General features: G+C 54.4%; 3 protein-coding genes across 5 annotated transcripts in view; 2 read left to right on the forward strand and 1 right to left on the reverse strand.

The window, feature by feature from the left end:
- Positions 1–9,902, forward strand: part of RAPGEF1 (Rap guanine nucleotide exchange factor 1) — an 84,227-nt gene extending 74,325 nt beyond the window's left edge. For all 3 annotated transcript variants that reach the window (XM_059865294.1, XM_059865295.1, XM_059865296.1), the window contains 10 exons: positions 1,168–1,252; positions 2,677–2,769; positions 3,152–3,337; positions 3,494–3,578; positions 3,781–3,875; positions 4,323–4,401; positions 4,545–4,646; positions 5,063–5,160; positions 5,528–5,656; positions 6,188–9,902. In XM_059865294.1, the coding sequence (XP_059721277.1) occupies positions 1,168–1,252; positions 2,677–2,769; positions 3,152–3,337; positions 3,494–3,578; positions 3,781–3,875; positions 4,323–4,401; positions 4,545–4,646; positions 5,063–5,160; positions 5,528–5,656; positions 6,188–6,338 (1,103 nt within the window). In that variant the 3' untranslated portion in view covers positions 6,339–9,902. The remainder of the gene's footprint in view (positions 1–1,167; positions 1,253–2,676; positions 2,770–3,151; positions 3,338–3,493; positions 3,579–3,780; positions 3,876–4,322; positions 4,402–4,544; positions 4,647–5,062; positions 5,161–5,527; positions 5,657–6,187) is intronic.
- A 648-nt stretch (positions 9,903–10,550) lies between these two features.
- PRRT1B (proline rich transmembrane protein 1B) lies at positions 10,551–12,040 on the reverse strand. Its single transcript, XM_059865301.1, has 3 exons — positions 11,645–12,040; positions 11,340–11,480; positions 10,551–11,253 (listed from the first exon to the last, which is right to left on the reverse strand). Exons 1-3 carry the CDS (start codon positions 12,023–12,025, stop codon positions 11,107–11,109), a joined length of 669 nt encoding a protein of 222 aa, XP_059721284.1. The 5' UTR covers positions 12,026–12,040; the 3' UTR covers positions 10,551–11,106.
- Positions 12,041–13,181: 1,141 nt separating this feature from the next.
- UCK1 (uridine-cytidine kinase 1) lies at positions 13,182–17,869 on the forward strand. The gene is made up of 7 exons (XM_059865300.1): positions 13,182–13,313; positions 13,529–13,688; positions 14,461–14,557; positions 14,653–14,795; positions 14,875–14,969; positions 16,069–16,117; positions 16,402–17,869. Exons 1-7 carry the CDS (start codon positions 13,227–13,229, stop codon positions 16,587–16,589), a joined length of 819 nt encoding a protein of 272 aa, XP_059721283.1. The 5' UTR covers positions 13,182–13,226; the 3' UTR covers positions 16,590–17,869.
- Positions 17,870–19,243: the final 1,374 nt, after the last annotated feature.

Genomic DNA, 19,243 nt, shown 5'->3' on the forward strand with positions numbered 1-19,243 from the left:
AGAGCTGGACAAGGCCTGGGGCTCTCCCCTGGTGTGAGCACCCAGCCTCTGTTGTCTGTAACCCAGAGGCAGCAGCACTCCCTGATTTCAGAGCAGGAGGAAGGTGAGGTTCCTGCCAAGAGAAACACTGCAGGTAGAGAGGCAGAGCTCTCCCTCTGTGCCCTGCTCCTTCCACCTCCCAGCAGTGCCTGGGTGTTGCAGCACGTGGATATGGAGTGATGCCTGTTCTGGCTGGAACAAGCTCTGCATGCACAGCCCAGCCTGGGCAGGCACAGCAGGAGCTCTTCCCCTGTCTGCCCCTGGTGCAGTGCTCCTGGCAGGGGCAGGGTGTCATCCCCAGCACACCCTGCTGCCCTGCCCCTGCTCTGGACTGCCACTAGTGCCTAATGCTCCCATTTTGGCACTCCTGTCCACAGGGACTAGGCATTGGGACTGCAAATGCTCTGCAGTCTTGACCTGACATCTGCATTCCTGTTTGCAGTTTGTGCTTCTTCAAGTTCCATCCTCTGTGCCCATGATAATGCCCAGAGCCTTTGCAATTCCAGGCCCTACAGCACCTTGTCCAGCAGGTGAATCAGCACAGGCTGTGTGCCCCACATCTCTGTTGGGGCAGCATCAGTTTTTGCAGTGCAATTGCTTTTCTTTTGGCTGGAAATAATCTTCTATTTACACTGTCCTGGGATGGAATTCTTGGAACTCAGGAAGGGCAGAGGGTCTGCAGGACCACAGCATGTGTTGAAACACGTGTGTTCCTCATTGGGAGGGCAGAGTGACCTGCCTGAGCACCAAAGACAGAGCAGGCATCACCTCTTGCCATCAGATATTCTTTTTTAAGCATCCCCAAGGTCTAAACTATGTTTTTCCTTGACACATTGTTGATAGTTCCTGTCCTACAAGCAGGTGTTTTTCAGTGACCCTTTTATGAGGCACAAGCCCGAGTGCTGCAAGTGGGAGCCCTGGCCAGGCCGGTGGGGACAGGGCAGTGTCACTGCTGCTCTTGTGCCAAAGGGTCCATCTGCTGGTAAGGACCAAGAGCACAGCATTTCTGGGAAGTTCACTCACACCAAAATGTGCCCATGTCCTCCTCTGTGCATCTGCATTCAACCTCACAAGAAGCTCCTTTTCTGAAAGCAGAGTTCACTGAGGCTTTCTTGCTTTTTTCCCTAGATCTGGTGCTGTACTGTGAAGCCTTTCTGACCACATACAGGACATTTATTACCCCTGAAGAGCTCATCAAGAAGCTGCAGTACAGATATCCTTTTATGAGAGGCAGCTCCCTCCCATCAGGAATCAGAGCTGGATGGTCACTGTGGAGGGAGCTGGTGGCAAGGTTTTTGGTCAAGAGCCTGCTGGCAGCATGGTCAGTGATGTGCTGGCCCTGGTGGTGTCCCAGGCAGGAATCCCTTCACCTCCACTGTCTCCAGTGGGAATTACTGCAGGGCAGGTCCAGTCACAGTGGATACTGGACTTGAGAGTTGTCTCCTGAGGGTCCTGGCAGGGTAGAGGAGCAATTCAGGTTTTCTGTATGTCACTGGGGAACTGGTCTTTTATTTGGGACATCTCGTGTGTAGAGTGGGGACCAGAGAACCTTCCACCTTCCAGAGGGGCCATGGGCATTGCCTGTGTGGGCAGGTGTAGTTTAATATTAGAGATGATTAAACCATCAAGGCTTTCTCTCTCTTTTACTGCAACAAACTCAGCCCTGAAGATCCTCTTGGCCTCCCAGTCCTGCGCTGAGCTTGTACCTGGTAACGAGGCAGGGCCCTGATGTGCAGGGTGAGCATTCCTGGCAGAGGATGGAGAGGGCCTCTCCCTGAGCACCCTGCTGTGTTTCCTTGCCCTTGGCTCCATTCCCTGCCAGCAGAGCAGGGCAGGCTCTGGCTTTGGTGGCTCTGGTGGCTGTGGTGCTGTGCAGCCACGTCAGAGGGAGCCTGACGTCACCGTGTCCTGCTGCAGCTCGTCAGTGCCATCTGCAGCAGAGCTGCTGCTCTGGGATCAGCAGCCAGGGACACAGCACGGCTCAGCCAGGTGACAATCCTGCCTGGGGTACCCCTGCAGGCCCTGCCAGTGCTGCCTTACTGATAACCTTGTTCTCTGTCCCTTTGTTCACCTGGCAGAAGGTTTTTCAGCCTGTGCTGTCGCCCCTGTCACTGTCCTCCTTGCAGCAGATTGGGCAGGAAGGTAGAGGTGACATCTGAGATCTGTTCAGAGCAGATGTCACAGACCAGTGGGGGAGATCACTCTAGGGAAGTGCTGCTCATTAAATGCCACCTTAGAGAGAACAGTTTCAGGGTACACCTGCTCTCAGTTCTGCGAGGTGTCAGTACCTCCTCACACCCCCTGCTACCAGCAGCTGGTGTCAGTTTAATGCCATCTCAGAGCCATCTCAGTGTCCCTTATCTCCTGGAAATCAAACACCAGTTTCCATCAGGACAGAACAGTGTGGTGTTCTAAGGTGGGTGCCCCATCCCTGGGAGTTTCCAGGGCAAGGCTGGATGGAGCTCTGAGCAGCCTGGGACAGTGGAAGGTGTCCCTGCCCATGGAGTGGAACTGGATGATTGTTAAGGTCCCTTCCACCCCAAATCATTCAATGATTTTATGATTCCTTGAGGCAGTGGGGAATTGCACTGATGCTGCTCTGGCTACACTGAGTTAATTCTTTAATTTGCAACCAACATATGAGAAGTTTTGCCACTTCCCGGACACGTTCAAGAAGAGAGTCAGTAAGAACACCTTCTTCGTGCTGGTGAGAGTGGTGGATGAGCTGTGGTGAGTTCCCTTCTTCATTTTGGGATGCAGGATCAGTAACTCACAGAAATCTGGCAGCTGGGAAAATGTGGTTTTTAGGGAAGATGTATTTTTTTAACCCAATCTATAATGACAGCTGAAATCCCCCAACCCTGACCAGTGGGACACCTGTAGTGCTGAACACTGTTGGAAGAACAGATTCTTCCTGTGTGTCCTAACTGGGTCAGTGGTTTGAAAATAACAAGTAAAAGGGGAATCTCTGGGAAAGGAAGAGCTGGGAAGAAGAGAAATTTCAGTCACCCAATTCTGCTGGTAGGAAAGAGCAATGAGACTCAGTACAGATAGAAATCCCAGAACTTATTGTCTCAGCTCTGATGCCTTCTCTTTGTTTTGCCCCTCCCAGCTTGGTGGAATTGACAGAGGAAATCCTCAAGCTGCTGATGGACCTGGTGTTCAGGCTGGTGTGCAGTGGGGAGCTGAGCCTGGCCAGAGTGCTGCGCAAGAACATCCTGGATAAAGTGGATCAGAAGAAAATGCTGAGCTACGCCAACTCCATCAAACCTCTCGCAGCCAGAGGGGTGGCAGCCAGGTGAGGAGAGGTGTCTGTGACCATATCTGTGTCCTCTGAGAGCCAGGGTGTCCCTTCCCTGGGAGACACAAGAGTTTCCTCGGTTCAAAATACAAGAAAGATAAGAAAACAGGTCACATTTTCTGAGCCTTGGTACTTCCTGGTTGTTTTCCACAGGCCAGGGACACTGCATGATTTCCACAGTCATGAAATAGCTGAGCAGCTGACCCTGCTGGATGCTGAACTCTTCTATAAAATTGAGGTACAGAGATGTGGATGGGCTGAGGGCAGTGGGAGGGTTTTGTACCCTGCCAGCTCTCCCAGACACCTGCTGGATTGTAGGACACAGCTGATCTTGTGCCAGCAAGTGGCTGTGAACAAAGGCTGCAGCTGGGAATCTTGGGGTAGAAATCCCATTTTAATGTGTGGTATTTTCCCACCCCTCTCCTCTCCTTCCTTGGCAGATCCCAGAAGTTCTGCTTTGGGCAAAGGAACAAAATGAAGAGAAGAGTCCCAACCTGACACAGTTCACAGAGCACTTTAATAACATGTCCTACTGGTAAGGAGCTCAGAGCAGCCATGGCACTGAACTGTGCCTAACTTCCAATGCCTTGCAGATATTCCAAGTATTTCTCATAGACTTGGGTTTCCTTGTGACAATTGGGATAATGTGTATTTTTGGCCAGGAAGTAGATGCAGAGCACTCATTTAAGACCCCAGAGCACAGCAGAAATAAAATCAGGAGGGTGAGGGAGGGCCTTGTAATCCAGAGGAATTAATTATCAGTATCACTGAGCTCTTGAAACAAACATTCCCCTTGCAAATAAATGCACTCTGTGAAAGTGTCCTGTCTTTGCTGTGGATTAGAGTGCTCCATTAAGTGGGAGGTATTGTGAACTTTTTTGCATTGGCCCATCCCTATTAGTGATCAGTTTTCTTAATGAAACAAGAGGAAATCTGATCTCTGCTTAAGTAGGTTTATCTTTTATTCTGTCTGTTCTTCCAGGGTCCGTTCAATAATCATGCTACAAGAGAAAGCCCAGGACCGAGAGAGGCTGCTCCTTAAATTTATAAAGATTATGAAGGTACTGGCTTGGATTTTCCTCTGAATCACACACACTGCTGCTGAAAGGAGCTGGGGAGTGGGGCCCTCTGCTCAGTAGAGCTGTTTGATGCTAGAAGGCTTTTCAGAGCTCTTGAGTAACTGGAATATTCTGCCTCTTCACAGCACTTACGAAAGCTGAATAATTTTAATTCCTATCTGGCCATTCTTTCTGCACTGGACTCTGCACCCATCCGAAGGCTGGAGTGGCAGAAGCAAACCTCAGAGGTGAGGAGCAGTGGGGCTGTGATCTTTGGGAGAGGGCTGAGTGTGGTTATGTATGAAACAGCTGAGTGGCTTTAAATCCCAGCAGTGTCCCAGGGTGGAGGGATGGTGGATAACTCCTCTCCAGTGGGTAAAATGCCACAGTGCTGGAAGCCTTCAGTGTGGCTGGGCATTCTGACAGCTGCAGGAGTGCCAGCACAGTCACAGGGGACAACAGCCTCCTCCTCCTCCTGCAGCCCAAGGCTTGGGGAGGCTGAAGGCAGCAATGTTCCACACCCCAGGAACATCGGGCTGAGTAAATCAGCTGGAGATGTTTGCAGGATGGCATTAACTCCTTGCTCTGTGTGGCTCTCTGGGGGGAGGTGACAAGGACAATGGCTTTGCAGCAGGGGTGTCAGCAGGGGATTTGTGTCCTGCAGGGCCTGGCTGAGTACTGCACCCTGATCGACAGCTCCTCGTCCTTCCGCGCCTACCGAGCGGCCCTGGCCGACGTGGAGCCCCCCTGCATCCCCTACCTGTGAGTGCAGCTCCTTCCCCTGACACTGTTCTGCACATTAAAATGCCTCCTTCAAGGATTTCTCAGCCCTGCTGCTGAGCTCAGCCCTTGCCTTTTGCCCAACACCTGGGGTAGGGCAGCACCGTGCCACATCAGCCCTCTCTGAGCAGGGTGGGGCAGGGTGGCCAGCTGGGGCTGTTTGCATCTCAACACCTTTGGATCTGCTGCTGGGGAATGTTTCCCTCTGGATGAGGTTGCCATTCTGGTGGCAGTGGGAGGCTGTTGGATTTTGTTGGGCTGCCTTTTGGCTGGCCACCCTGCCCTTTGTGACTGACTTCTGTGTCTGTTTGCCTACTCCCTTGGCCTGCTGCCCCTTTCCCTCTTTCAGAGGCCTGATTCTGCAGGACCTGACCTTTGTCCATCTGGGAAACCCTGATTACATTGACAGCAAAGTGAACTTTTCCAAGCGCTGGCAGCAGTTTAACATCCTGGACAGCATGAGGTGCTTCCAGCAAGTGTAAGTGCAGCAGTGGGCTCCAAGGTGGCTTTGGGGCACAGGGGGGGACTGGGGCAGGGGCTTGGACATGGGAGCCCCTGTGCAGGAGAAGGGAGTCTAAAAAGGGGAAGGGAGTTGGAAGGAGAGCTGGGAACAACAGGGCTTTAATCAGTCTCCTTCCCTCTCTAGGTTAGATAAACATTGTAAGGGCATTTTTCTGATGTTAGTTTTGAGATCCAGATAAGTTTTGCCTTCAGGTTTTGCTGTTGCTGGTTCCTGTGTTCTCTGGGATATTCAGGGGTTTTTTCAGTGCTGTCTTGCAGCAGAGGCAGCAGATCTATCTGCTGATTTCTGTGTGATAAGTGCCTTTTTCTCCTCAATTCAGCAGCAGGTTTTCCCCTTTGTGGTTTGACCCCACTGCCATGAGTACAGGGCACAGCCCACACACAGTGCTGGGTGTCCTCAGAGCAGGACAGGGACAGGGGTGGCCCAAAGGCAGGAGAGGACCCCAGGTAGCCCTTGTGTAACTGCAGCTCCTCTGTGCTTTTCCAGACATTACGACATCAAAAGGAACGACGACATAGTGTCATTCTTCAACGACTTCAGCGACCACCTGGCTGAGGAGGCCCTGTGGGAACTGTCCCTGAAAATCAAACCGCGGAACATCACGAGGCGGAAAACAGATCGGGAAGAGAAGACCTAGGAGGAGGGGTTGTGCGAGGAGAATCGCTCCGCAGAGGCGCCGAGGGCAGCTATGAGACTGGAGTTCAATGTTTGTACCTGTCACTGGATGACACACCCTCCCTCCCAGCTGGCAGCCGTCCCTGGGGGTGGCGATGCCGGGCGCGGAGGCGCCGGCGCAGCCGCCGAGGGCAGAGATCAGAGATCGGCCGGTGCTCGCTGCACTCGCCCTCCTCCTCCTCCCGCCCCTCTGTGCCATGAACCAGCTTTAACCCCGGGGACAGAGCTGTGTGGAAGGAGTGTCCCACGCCAGCGTGTTGCTGGTTTGCTGGCCTGTTGCATTCAGGAGTACCCTGGCTCTTGTTTCCATCCAGAGCAGGGGCAGCAGGAGCTCAGCACCCACTGACTCATCTCCAGAGCGGCGTCGGGCAGCAGCGGCCGTGGAAGCCAAGGGTTGGAGTCTCCCCTGCAATGCCACCTTCCCAACGTGTTCGTGAGGATGGAAGTGTCTCATGCTGCCTGCCAGAGGAGCTCTGCTTCCAGAGAGCTGCTTGTGTTTACAGGGGTCTCGGCTCACCCCAGATCTCTGGCGCCTTCTTCACGGGAGGAAGGCACCGGTTGTAGATACGGAAGAGGCACTGAAAATGTGGGCAGGGACCTGCCATCTCCAGTCATCACACCCCCCTCCTCCTCTCAGATCTTGTTATTTAAGCAACAGAAAATCCCTCTGAACCTGGAAAGACGGACTGCCCAGGTACTGGGGGTCACCTGCCTGTGCCCCCGTGTCTCTTAGCGATGGTACTTAGCTTTTGCACAGGAAATGCTGTAGGATACAGACTGTACATACCTAGTGTTTAGAACCCCCTGGGGATTTTTGATGCATGTCTGAATACCGATGAGTTTATAGGAAAAAAAAAAAAAAAGACAAGTGCAAACCAGTCTGTATAAAATCCACAACCAGTGACAATGTTGTTCCGAGTGCTGGATAAAGGAGGCTCGGGGCAGCCAGGTGGGCACTGGCTGCAGAGCAGGGCCAGGAGCCTCCTGAAGGAGCCAGTTCTGGGTTGAAGTGGGAACCAGGAAGGAGCCCTGTGCCCAGCTGAGCCACCCTGTCCTCCCACCCACTCCTCTCTCCTCTCTCTGTTGCCAAATGTTTTTCTCTGGGGGTCCCTGTTGGGACCCTCAGTGCTGTGCTTTGAGAGCTGTGCTTTGACAGGACCCCCAGCAAGTCCGTGTCCCCAGTCCTGCCACGCTGGTGCCAGCAGGGCAGGGACAGCCCAGCATGGAAGGGCAAGGCAGGGGTGTCATTTCCCACACACACAGTGTTAACCCCAATCTGTTCAGTGTGCCTTATTCAGCCCTTCTGTCTCCCCTCTGTGTCCCCCCAGCACAGCCCCAGCCAGGCCATCCCACATCCCTCCTCTCTGTCCTGCTCCAGTGGTTTGCAGTTGGATTATGGGTGTGAGTGTGCCCTGCAGGTTTTAGCAGCCTTCCTCAGCTCCCTGTCACATGGTCACAGGTTTTTACAGGGTTCTGACAAAATCCTGCACCTTTAGGGCAGCAGCTCCCAAGGAATACAGACATGGAGTTTCACAGAGCATCCTTAACTTATTTCTCAATAGCAGCTCTGTGCCTGCTAAAGCCTCTGTTTGTTCTGGGTGAATCAGAGCTGCACTCCTTTCCTTCTCCAAACAGACTGCAAAGCCTTGGCAGCTCTGCCTGGCTCTCAGGAGAGAGTGACAGCCCAGGGTTTTACCCTGCTTGGTTATTTTCCTGCAGACTCAGGCACAAGGCTCACGCAGTGGCCAAGCACAGAGAGACCCCCCTGCCCCTGAGGGCATCTGGGAGAGGGGAGTGTGGGGTCCAACAGTCTGTGCAGCCCCAGAGCAGGAGGAGCAGGAATTTTTCGTGCTGAACCACAGTGTCTGAGCCAGAACACTTCAAAAGTGGTTTATTTTCATGGCACTGAGGGCATTGGAGCTGTGTTCTGTCCAGCCAAGGCTTTGCAATCCCCAGTGGCTTCCCAGGAAGTAATATCCATGTTTCCTTTGTAAATCTTTTAAAAGCCCAGCGTGGTGAAAAGGGTGATGAATACACCCAGGATGTGGTGTGGGCTTCACCCTGGTGGCTCTGCGCAGCCCTGGGGTGCAGTGGCCAGGCTGTCCTGGGAGGGCTGTGTGTGCTGGCAGCTCTGGAATCACAGCCCTGGGGGTTCAGAGGGACAGGAGGGGCCAGCCTGTCTTTCATCCAGCTGAGTGACCATGTTACCTGAGGGGTGAGCAAGTGGCTTGTGGCTTGGGCACACAGGACACCCCAAAAATGGCAGTGACTGGGGTTCCACAGGGCTCCACCCCTGGCCCTGTGCTCTTCAGCATCTTCACTGACAACCTGGACACAGGACTGGAAGGGATACTAAGGAACTTTGCTGACAACACTAAATTTGGGCACCACGATATAAAAGAAGATATTAAGCTATTAGAGAGTGTCCACATGAGGCCACAAGGATGGGGAAGGGTCTGGAGGGGCCTCGTGAGGAGCAGCTGAGGGCACTTGGTTTGTTCAGCCTGGAGGAGACGGAGGGGGGACGTTGTGGTCTTCAGCAGCGTCACAAGGGGCAGGTGCAGATCTCTTCACCTGTGAGCAGTGACAGGACCTGAGGGAACGGCTGCAGCTGTGGCAGGGAGGTTTAGGTTGGAAATCAGGGAAAAGTTCTTCCCCAGGGGGGTGGTGGGCACAGCCCCAAGCCTGTTTGAGATCAAGAAGAGTTTGGACAGTGCTCTCACATGGTGGGATTTTTGGGTTGTCCTGTGCAGGACCAGGAGTTGGACTCGGTGACCCTGATGGGTCTCTTTCAAGTCAGCAAATTCTGTGATCCCCAACCAGCAGGAGCCATTTCCAGGTTCTTCCCTGCACTTGAGCCCACCCAGCCCAGTGAGCACCAAAGGAGGTCTTGGTCTCTGCTCTCTGCCAAGCCCCCAGAGCCTCAGCCCATGGTGTGGGGATGGGAGGTCTGAGTGCCCCCAGCTTTCCTCCCCCTTCACCCCTTCCTCTGTCATCCCCAGCTGAGCAGTGTCCCAACCACAGCTCCTGGCTCGTGTCCCACCCTCGAGCCAGGCTCTCAGGGCTGGAGGGACCCTAGAGGAGGGTCCCCTTGCCTGGAGCAGCTTCAGGTTTGCTGACCAGAGACGCCCCCCCCTCTCTCCAGGAGCAGTCCCTGGGGAGCAGAAACCCAGAACATCCTTGTGCAAGACTGGCCATGAGTGTGTTCCCATCTCGCAGGCAGCATCCTCAAGGCCATCACCTCTTTTTGGGGAGAGAGAAGAGTCTGAGTGCCCTCTCCACACAGGGCAGGGAGTGGGGAGAAGCGATGCCCCCAGTCACCAGCCCCCTGCCCCAGGCCTCTCCCCCCAAGCCGTTCCGTTGTATTATAGATTTACCACTAACCCCCGTGGTGGCATCTTCCTGCAAACATTTCAGACCTGTAACTTTTCTATTAAAGACAAATAAAACACCAGTAACGAGCCTGCCTGATGATCCTGTTTACAGTGCATGCACAGTCTGTGGATTAAAGTGACAATCGAATCCACCTCTGGTGCTGGTGTGGCCTCGTGTTTTCTCATGTGCCCCGTGGTTCTCCTCTGCCCATGCCTCTTTCCCCTCTATTTTTTCACTATAAATTTCTTCCCTTTGCCAAGATGGCTTTGCCCCAATACAAGCCATGCACTTGGGAGGGGACATCTTCTCCTGTCACCTTCTCTGGGCTCTGGTGTCCCCGTGTCAGGGTTTTGGCTGCCCAGCCCCCGGCGTGTGCCCAGCCCGTGCATGGCCATGTGCCCGCAGCCAAGGGCTATAAATAACCCCTGCAGCGACTGAGCTGCTCCATGGAGCTATTTCAGTCCTGGACAGGGTTCAAAATTCCTCTGGAAATAATTGTCACGGGCCAGCTCAGGAGGAGAGTGCCCAGACACTGACCGAGCACGTGCCCTCTGCGCCAGGGCTGGAATGTGGGGCTGCATCCCACGGAACCAGCACAGCAGGAGGGGTCTGCCCACAGCTCAGGGTCCCCCCAGGCAGCCCAGGCCAGGGCCACAGGGAGATTCCCCTTCCTTGGTGCCCACCTGCTCTTGGGAAAAACCTGATTTCAGCTCTTGCAGAACTTGCCCTGAATTTTGTGGTGGGCAAAGGCCATGGCAAGGGGAGATGTTGGCCCTTGGTGTGCAGAGAAAACAGAAGGTTTGGCTACAGCTGTATTTTATTTCAGTCTGGAAGCAGCAAGAGGTGGCAATACAGGGTGGGTGTTGTGCAGTGGGGTGTGTGTGTGCAGAATTGCTGTAGAACTGCATACATGAGTTTGTATCTTCTCACACTATTAATGACCCGTGAGGGCTTCCCACACACCTGTTAATTCTGCTCCATCTCCAACCCCGCTCCTACAAGAAGCTCCCTCCACACCTGAGTCCCATTGGCAGCTCCAAGTGAGAGCCCAGAGCAGTGGGATTCAGCGTCCTGCAGCAGAGCCTGATCCCGCCCATGGATCCGACACAGCTCCCTGCCCAGAGCTGGATCCAGCAGGACGCAGCATCTCCCTGCTCTGGGCTCCTCCTGCCCTGAAGGCTGCGGGGCAGCTCCTCGTCCCGCCGGGAAGGACGGACGCTGCCCCGCAGCCCCAAAAACTCTTCATTGTCACCCGATCCCACACAAGGCTGTGGCAACTTCACCTGCCCGTGCCCCACATCCCCCCCAGGTGGAGCCACAAGGAGCTCTTGGCACCCTGGGGCTCAGGGTCCTTATCACAGGTACAGGGACACCAGGACGTAGACGATCCAGCTGATGGAGGCGAACAACCCGAAGAGGAGGCTGATGAGGACCAGTGACTGCGCTTTTTTGGATGCCAGGTACGCCTGGGCCATGTCCCCACGGGCGAGCGCAGCCCGGGTCTGGGGCAGGGGGAGAAGGGGAGCGCTTAGAAGAGACCCGCAACACCAGGAGGGGTTTCGAGGCTGCCAGGTGAGTTCTTGCTTACCTCGTGGGAGTAGACAAGAGCCATGACCCCGGTGATCAGGCAGCAGAAGAGGGTCACCAGCACCGACTCCACCGTGTAGTCCTTGGGCCGCTGGTGCCCGTGGCCGGCGAGTGAGGGCCCCGCGCCCGGCTGCGGGTGGTACTGCGGCACCAGGGGGGTGGTTAGAGCTGCGGGAGCCCGCGGAGCTCCCCGCCCGGGCCGTGCTGCTCCGGGCTCCGCGGGAACCCCACAGACCCGGCAGGGAGATAAGGGGTGAGCCCCGCTGCAGAGCGGGGCAGGAGCACATCGGGGTGGGGGATACGTACCGCGCTGTAGGGCAGGGGCCCAGGGGGGAAGCCCGGGGCTGGGAAGGGCTGCGGTCCCGGCCCCGACGGGTAGAAGATGGGCCCTTGCTGGGGATAGCCGGCTGGGAACGGCGGGTAGAGGAGGTGGAAGCTCTTGGGGTCCGGGGGCGAGTAGGGTGGAGGGGCCCCCTCGAAGGCTGAGCTGGTGGCCACGGGCCTGTCCCCGGGGGCTGCGGGGGCGTCGCTGCGGGTGCCGGGGGTGGGCAGCCCCCCGGCCGCCCCGGTGGGGGCCCCGGTGGGGGCCCCGGTGGGAGCCCCGGCCGCCCCGCTGCCGTCCCCCGGCTCCGCTCCCCGCGCGGCGGGGCCGCGGGCCTGGGGCCCGGCTGGCGGCTCGCTGTCCATCCGCGGAGAGGCCTGAGGGGACAGGGAGGCTCTGATGGGACGGGACGCTCCCGGCACAGCCACCCAGCGGTCACCCCCGGTGCGGGATTCCATGGGGCTGCCCCGGTGTTCCCCCCCGGTGCCCCATCCCCGGCCCCACTCACGCCGGTGCCCGCGGGGTCCCAACTGCCGCCGCTCGGGGCCCGGCCCGGTCCGGCCCCGCCGCGGCCCCCGAGCCCCGCGTGGCCCCGCGCGGGCGGCGGGAGCGCAGCCGGGCCGGTTAATCATTGACCCGCTGTTTGCCCAGGCCCTGCGGGCGCGGCCGCCCCGGCCCGCAGCACCGGGGGGCTCTGGGTGCGCAGGGGACCGGGACCCGGGCAGGCACACGGGGGCGGCCAGCGGGTCCGGCCCATGGAGGTGGTGCTGGGCGCAGGGCAGTCAAGGAGCTTCACAGCAATTTGTTCGTGTTTAAACATATGATTTAGTTTTATTTTAGAATATTGTATTTACATGTAGAATGTGGTGTGTGTTCTGGCTGTATTTATGCACAAAATGTATATAAAAATCTGTATATTGTAGCTATAGCTATTAATATTTAACGCATGTGTGTGGATATCTCTATCGCACCCCACGCACAGGATGTGTGTGCACACACTGTCTGCACGTGTCTTACCCATATGTGTATTTACGTGTCCTGGTGTCTCTGAGTTGGACCTTCAGGCGTTTCTTCACAGTTCCTGTGTACCGCGCTCTGCACACTCTGCACTCGGGAACAGGTGTCAAACACCCAGAGCAGGTGTACACATGCACATGGGCACAGGTGTGAAACACATGGAACAGGTGTCAAACACACCCAGAACAGGTGTGCACATGCACATGGGCACAGGTGTCAAACATACCCCGAACAGGTGTCAAACACACGGAACAGGTGTACACATGCACACGGGTACAGGTGTAAAACACACGGAACAAGTGTCAAACACACAGCCGGGGACAGGCGCGCACTCACACACACGTGTCTAGGTAAGACAGCGTTGTCTGTAACAGGGCACAGCGGTCCGGCTGTCCATCTGCCCATCTGTCCATGCCGGTGCTCCGGCCCCGGGGCTGAGGCCGGCCACGCTCAGCGCACGTGGCCACGCCCCCTCGCCACCACGCCCCCTGCCAGGCCCCGCCCCCGCCCGCTCCATCTCCGGCCCCGCCCCCCGCCGTCCATCCCGCCATGGCGTCCGCCGGCGGCCCGGACACGGAGCGGCCGCACCCCAAGCCCTTCCTCATCGGCGTCAGCGGCGGCACCGCCAGCGGCAAGGTGAGCCCGCCGTGCCGGGGCCCTGCCGGGGCCGTGCTGGGGCTCGCCCTCGCCCCCGGCAGCCCGCGGGGCGCCGGACCTGCGCGGCGCCCGCGGGGGCATCGCCGGCGGCGGCTCCGGGCTGCGCCCCGGCCGGGGGCAGAGGGCGGGCTGGAGGCCGGGCCGCGGGAAGGGTCGGGGTCCCCCCGCCCCGCCTGAGCCCCCGTCCCGCTCAGTCCACAGTGTGCGAGAAGATCATGGAGCTGCTGGGGCAGAACGAGGTGGAGCAGCGGCAGCGCAAGGTGCTGATCCTCAGCCAGGACAGCTTCTACAAGGTGCTGACGGCCGAGCAGCAGGCCAAGGCCCTCAAGGGACAGTACAACTTCGACCACCCCGGTGAGCCGCCCACCGGCCCGGCCCCGCACGGCTCGGTCCGTGCTCGGAGCGCAGCTGGGTCTCACGGGAAGCGCTTGTAGGAAATGGGAAGTGTTGGAGAGCAGAAATGTGCTTTCTCCCACCAGAACATCCATTTGTTCTTCCCTTGTGCCCCTTGTTACTGACGGCCCTTCTGGAGCCGTACAGAGGCACTGAGCATCCCAGCCTGCTGCCTGCTCCACTCCCTGCTCTTGAGAGGCTCCTTAATGAACCACATCATTCCCCAAATCCTTTCCTGTTACTTCTTGTCCACACAAACAGCTGCTCCCCTTGCCCGGGGGAATGCTGTGGATTGTAGGCGGGACAGGGAGCTGCCCTTGGCTGAAGTCTGGTGCCTGTTGGGTGGGTAATGGAAACCATGAAAGATGCCTGGGGTTTTCCAATTGGCTCTTGACCGACAGATGAACAAAGTTGCACAAGATTATGCAATTACTGAGTGGATTGATAAAATTATAAAATGACCAGCTTCACCTTTGAGCTCTTAATTTCATTGCGTTGTAGTTGCTTGTGAACAACAGTCAGTCTCTTCCTTATCTCTGAAACCAAACACAGCCATTGTCACTTGGGCAGAGAGTGCTGTGTTGCTAATAGTAGGAAAGAATAGGCTGCAAGTTCCTTTTTTCCTGGTGAAATACTGGGCAGAGGGTTTTTCCTTTGGGTCTGGGAAAATCTGAGCAGATCATTTGATACAACAGCATCTGATAGTCCTTCTCTTTGAACTTTCCTCTCGCAGATGCCTTTGATAACGAATTGATGCATTCAACCCTGAAAAACATTGTTGAGGGCAAAACGGTTGAGGTACCAACGTACGACTTCGTGACCCATTCTCGGTAGGCTCTGCCTCTGAGGTCCTGGCTTGTGTGGGGGTGTCCCCAGCCTGGGGACAGAGGCCTCTTTAACAGCTCTGGGTGTTCCCTCCTGGCAGGCTGGCAGAGACGACGGTGGTGTATCCCGCTGATGTCGTGCTCTTTGAGGGGATCCTGGTTTTCTACAGCCAGGACATTCGGGACATGTTCCACCTGCGGCTCTTTGTGGACACAGACTCTGATGTCCGGCTGTCCCGCAGAGGTAAAGCCCCGCCGTGCCCCTCCTCCTTATCCGTCCCCCCCATGGGACAACAGCCAGGCCTTTTATCTTCCCTTCCCAGTTCTGCGAGATATGAAGCGTGGGAGGGACCTGGAGCAGATCCTCACCCAGTACACCACGTTTGTCAAGCCTGCCTTTGAGGAGTTCTGCTTACCGGTACGAAGCCTCTCACTAATTTCATTTGTGGGGTCTTCTTTTTTTGGGGAGGGCTGGAGGAGCAGGGTTGTTTGGGAATTAGCTGCTGTAGGGGCAGCAGTGGCGACTTTTGGTATTTGTATTTCACAAATCCCACGTTCTCCTCTCAGCCTCATGTCTTCAGCCATTTCAAGCTGGTTGTTAAGGAGCTGAAATGGTCCCTTCTGCTGGCAAAGCACCATAGAAATGCCTCAAGCATGTTTTCTCACTGCTGGCTGCTGGGGCTATTTAAGTATGGGTCTCTCTGAATGAAAGACTCCCACTCTCAGTTTATTCTTAAGTCTTGTAGGAAGAAAGGCTGCTGGAAACCAAGCTTTTCTTTCTCAGAGGAAACACTGGTAAAAACCTGGGGCAGATCATTCTTGCTCTGCTTGCTACACCATGTAGTGTGAGGCCAATTTAGGTATTCAAATAATCAAATTAGTTTGTAAAAAAACCCTATGAGAACAAAATCCAGTATGTGGATTAAATAAATTGGAAAAAGCTAACTCAGGTGCTTCTTGCTCTAGATCAAAGGAATTCTGGGATTCTAAAACTACTCATTAGAAATGCTGAATTTGCCAGCTTTTTTCAGCTGTGGGGAGGAAGAAAAAGCAGGAGTGTTGTGGTGGTAAAGATCAATAAAGTGTTATCAGAGGCAGGCAGGAATTTCACATGCACATTGGATACCTTGGCTCTCAGCAGAGATTTAGCAATGGCTTGCGAAATGCTGATTAAAACCAGCTCTTGGCAAACAGACCTTGCCTGACATGGGCAGTGTTTGAAGGCAGCTCAAATGGGTAAAAGCAAAGGACTCCACACCTGGCCTGCTGTTTCTACCTGGTGATTCTCTGCAGAGGGACAGTAAGAAGAGTCCCTGAGCTTAAATCCAGTGCACATTTGCCAGTGTGATATTGGAATTTATTAATGTTGTTACCGTGAGAGAGAGCTTTAACTTACAACCCTGGAGCAGCAGGCCCTTCCATCTTTGCCCAGTTTTCTGGCCTTTGGTTGCTTCTTCCTGGAATGAAGCTGACTTTTCCCTTTAACAGCCTCCTCCACCACTGTTTCTGTTTTGCAGACAAAGAAGTATGCGGATGTGATCATCCCCCGAGGAGTTGACAACATGGGTAAAAGGGAGTTGGGTTCTCTCATTTCCCTGGGGAGACACCTTTGGGGTTGGGAAGAGAGCAGGAGGCACCCTGCTGCCTGGAGTGCCTGCTCCTGAGGAGGGGGTTTTTGCTGGAGGGGAGGGAGCTGCTCAGCCTGTGGAGGGCTGGAAAAATGACCTGTTGAGGTCTGACCTCAGTGCAGACAGCGGGCAGAGTTTCATTTAAGGGCTTGTTAAAACTTGAGCAAGGCTACCTCAGCCAGGAGAGCCTTCATGTCCTCTATCCCCCGTTCCTCTCTGCAGTTGCCATAAACCTCATCGTGCAGCACATTCAGGACATCCTGAACGGGGACATCTGCAAGTGGCAGCGGGGGGCGCTGAACGGGCACGGCCGGACGTACAAGCGGCCGTTCCCGGAGCAGGCGGAGAGCGCCGCTGTGCTGGCGGCCGGCAAGCGCTCCCACCTCGAGTCCAGCAGCCGCCCGCACTAGCCCGGCACGGCCCCAGGATTTGCCTCTGGTCCACACCAACACTGAAGACAACTTTGGGAAAGGACTTCCACGGAATGGTTGGTGAAGTGCCCCTTAAGTCGTGCTAGCAGTGGAGGGGATCCTGGTGGGAATCCTCTCGCAGAGGGGAGAGGAAGGGGTTGGCCTTCCATCCTGCTTCCCTCCAAACCCCTCCTTGTTCTCTCTGAGAATTCTGGAGTTGTTACTTGGTGAACTGGTTAAAGGCAGTGTTACTTGCCTTTTTTTTAATTTTCAGAATGAGATCTAATGCTGAAGATTCCCCTGAAAATTAAGCACTATCAGGTGACTAGCAAGATACCCCATTTCCCTGATGATGGTCGTCTGTAGCAGGAAAATCATCTGCCTCTTGGGTGTTTTTCTCTCTATCCAAGACTAGCTCACATGCTGTTAATTTTAACAGGCTCTTACTCTTCTTCTTCACCTTGTTGGCACCTTGAGTTGTGGCCATGCCAGCCTGTAGAGGCACCTCTCCTTTGAGATAGGGATGAGACAGAGACTGACTGGGAGAAATGGGAACTTGCAGTTCACCAGGGGACAGGCCCAAGAAGTTTAGTGGTTCTAGTGATTCCTAATTTATTCCTTTCCAAGCTCCTGAATCTTGCTACACTGGTTATTTTTTGTACCCAGTGTGCTTTACCACAGTTACTGAATGTGTGAGCTCCAACTGGATTGAGTTGCTCATGGAAACAGAACCCTGACCTTGTCAGTATTAGTGTCTTTTAGTGCATTTCTGTACTGCTGGTTGCAAATTCTGCTGGGCAGAATCCGTCCACTTCCAGAGATGGCTGGTGAGGTTGGCAAGGGGGGAAACTGGGAATTGCAGGACCCTCCTCCTGCTGGCACTGGCAGCTGCCTGGACATCCTCAGACAGGGTCAGAGCACTTGCCTTGCGCTCCAGCAGCTTCAACTCAAGAATGTCTGGCTTTCTAAAAAGAGCAGACAAGAAGTACAAACAGTGATATCCCAGTTTCTGTAGTTTACCCCAGATAAGTGATACTGCAGCAGCATGAAGAGTCTGTTAGAAAAAAAACTGCAATGAATTGCTGGTTGGACCTTTGAAAATGTCCTTGTGATACTGTTCTTAAGTCTTGACTTAAGGTGTAATTTTGAGAATGAGGGGGGAGGGAAATGTTACTTAGATGAACTTTTTAATATTTGGTAATTTTCTAAAAGCAGGGTTTGGCTGTGTTGGTTGTGGGTGTGTCACTTTGGCTAATAAATAAATGAACAGCGATCAGAAATGACCATTTTTATAAAAGGTAATTCTGGTACATTCACTATGCCAGCAAAAAGGCACAGAAAGGAACACTGCTGGAGGGGCTCTTACACTCAACAGTTCTTTCTCCCCTTAGCTCAGAATTGTTACCTTTGGTTCTGTTGTGGCTGAAAATTTAGAGAAAAAAACCTCCAAACTGCCTTAAGAAAGGCAGTCTGTACTCCATCCCTAAAGTCTTCTCAGCCTTGGAAAGGGGTGAAGGGTTGGTGTCTCAGTGATAGTTCAGTGGTACTTCTGCAGTGCCCAGGAGAAGGCAGAACATTTCCTGACTGCTGCTGGCTGCTGTCTAGCTCAGGGTGACAGACTTAGAGTATGAGCTACTGCACTGAAGCATTAGCTCTCAGGGCTGATTGCAGTAGGAGCAAAATAGTCACTGAAACCCGCTTTGAATGGCTGTGGTGTTGGATCATACCTTCCTCAGGAGGGTGGGGGAGCCTTGAATAGAATTTTTTAGAGCAGTGAGGAACTGCACAGCCCCTGGGGTGTGGGAATGCTGCTCTGGCAGCTTTGTGCTGCCCTGCCGGACCTGCTGCTGCAGCCACATGGAGATACAGCATGGAATGTGGCCCAGGTACTACAGCCCTGCTCAGACACCTGGGCAGAGCCATTACAAATTCCCCACTGAGTCCCCAGTGCTTCGCCTTTCCCTTCTCTGTGAATTCTCTGCTGGTGCAGGCCAGGCCATGGGCTGGGTTTCAGTGTTTTCACCCTGAACCCATGTGCACAAGCTGGAGCAGGTTTCCTTGTCAGCAGGATCAGTCCTACCCTGCCCAGAGTTCCTTTTCCCATGGGATCTGAGGTGTAATGGCAAAACTGCCACTGCTGGTAACAGGCCTCAGGCTTCTCATCAGTGCCACATGGCCAAAAGGTTATTCTGGCTTTGGCTCAATTCCTGGCTTGCCTGAAGCCTTCTTTAGCTGTAACAGCAATTTTTAATGTCTTTTTATTTTGCTTATCTTCTTAAAAGTGATGCTTATGTCAAATGATTATAAATAGATAATAATAACAAGTCATTATTCTATGCAGAACAAACTATTTATAAATGTAGCTTAATGCTGATTTTCATAAATAGAAATGATAGCAGAGCACTGGAAGTTGGGGGCAAATAATGCATTGTTGAGCAATAGAGTCATGGAATGATGCTGTAAGGCTGCAGGGCCAGTTACTGATTGTTAAAGATGAGCAAGCTTTAGAGAGGGAAAACCTGAGTTTCAGGCATAACAAAGAAAACAGAAAAAAAATATCTGATGTGTTGGAAAGAGTCCTGTTATAGTAGGCATATAATGGGATTGCAGACCATAGTGATAGGAAACACATGAAATAGCCCTAAGTGCAATGT

The sequence above is a fragment of the Haemorhous mexicanus genome, chromosome 21, assembly GCF_027477595.1.
Source record: "Haemorhous mexicanus isolate bHaeMex1 chromosome 21, bHaeMex1.pri, whole genome shotgun sequence".
Taxonomy (NCBI): domain Eukaryota; kingdom Metazoa; phylum Chordata; class Aves; order Passeriformes; family Fringillidae; genus Haemorhous; species Haemorhous mexicanus.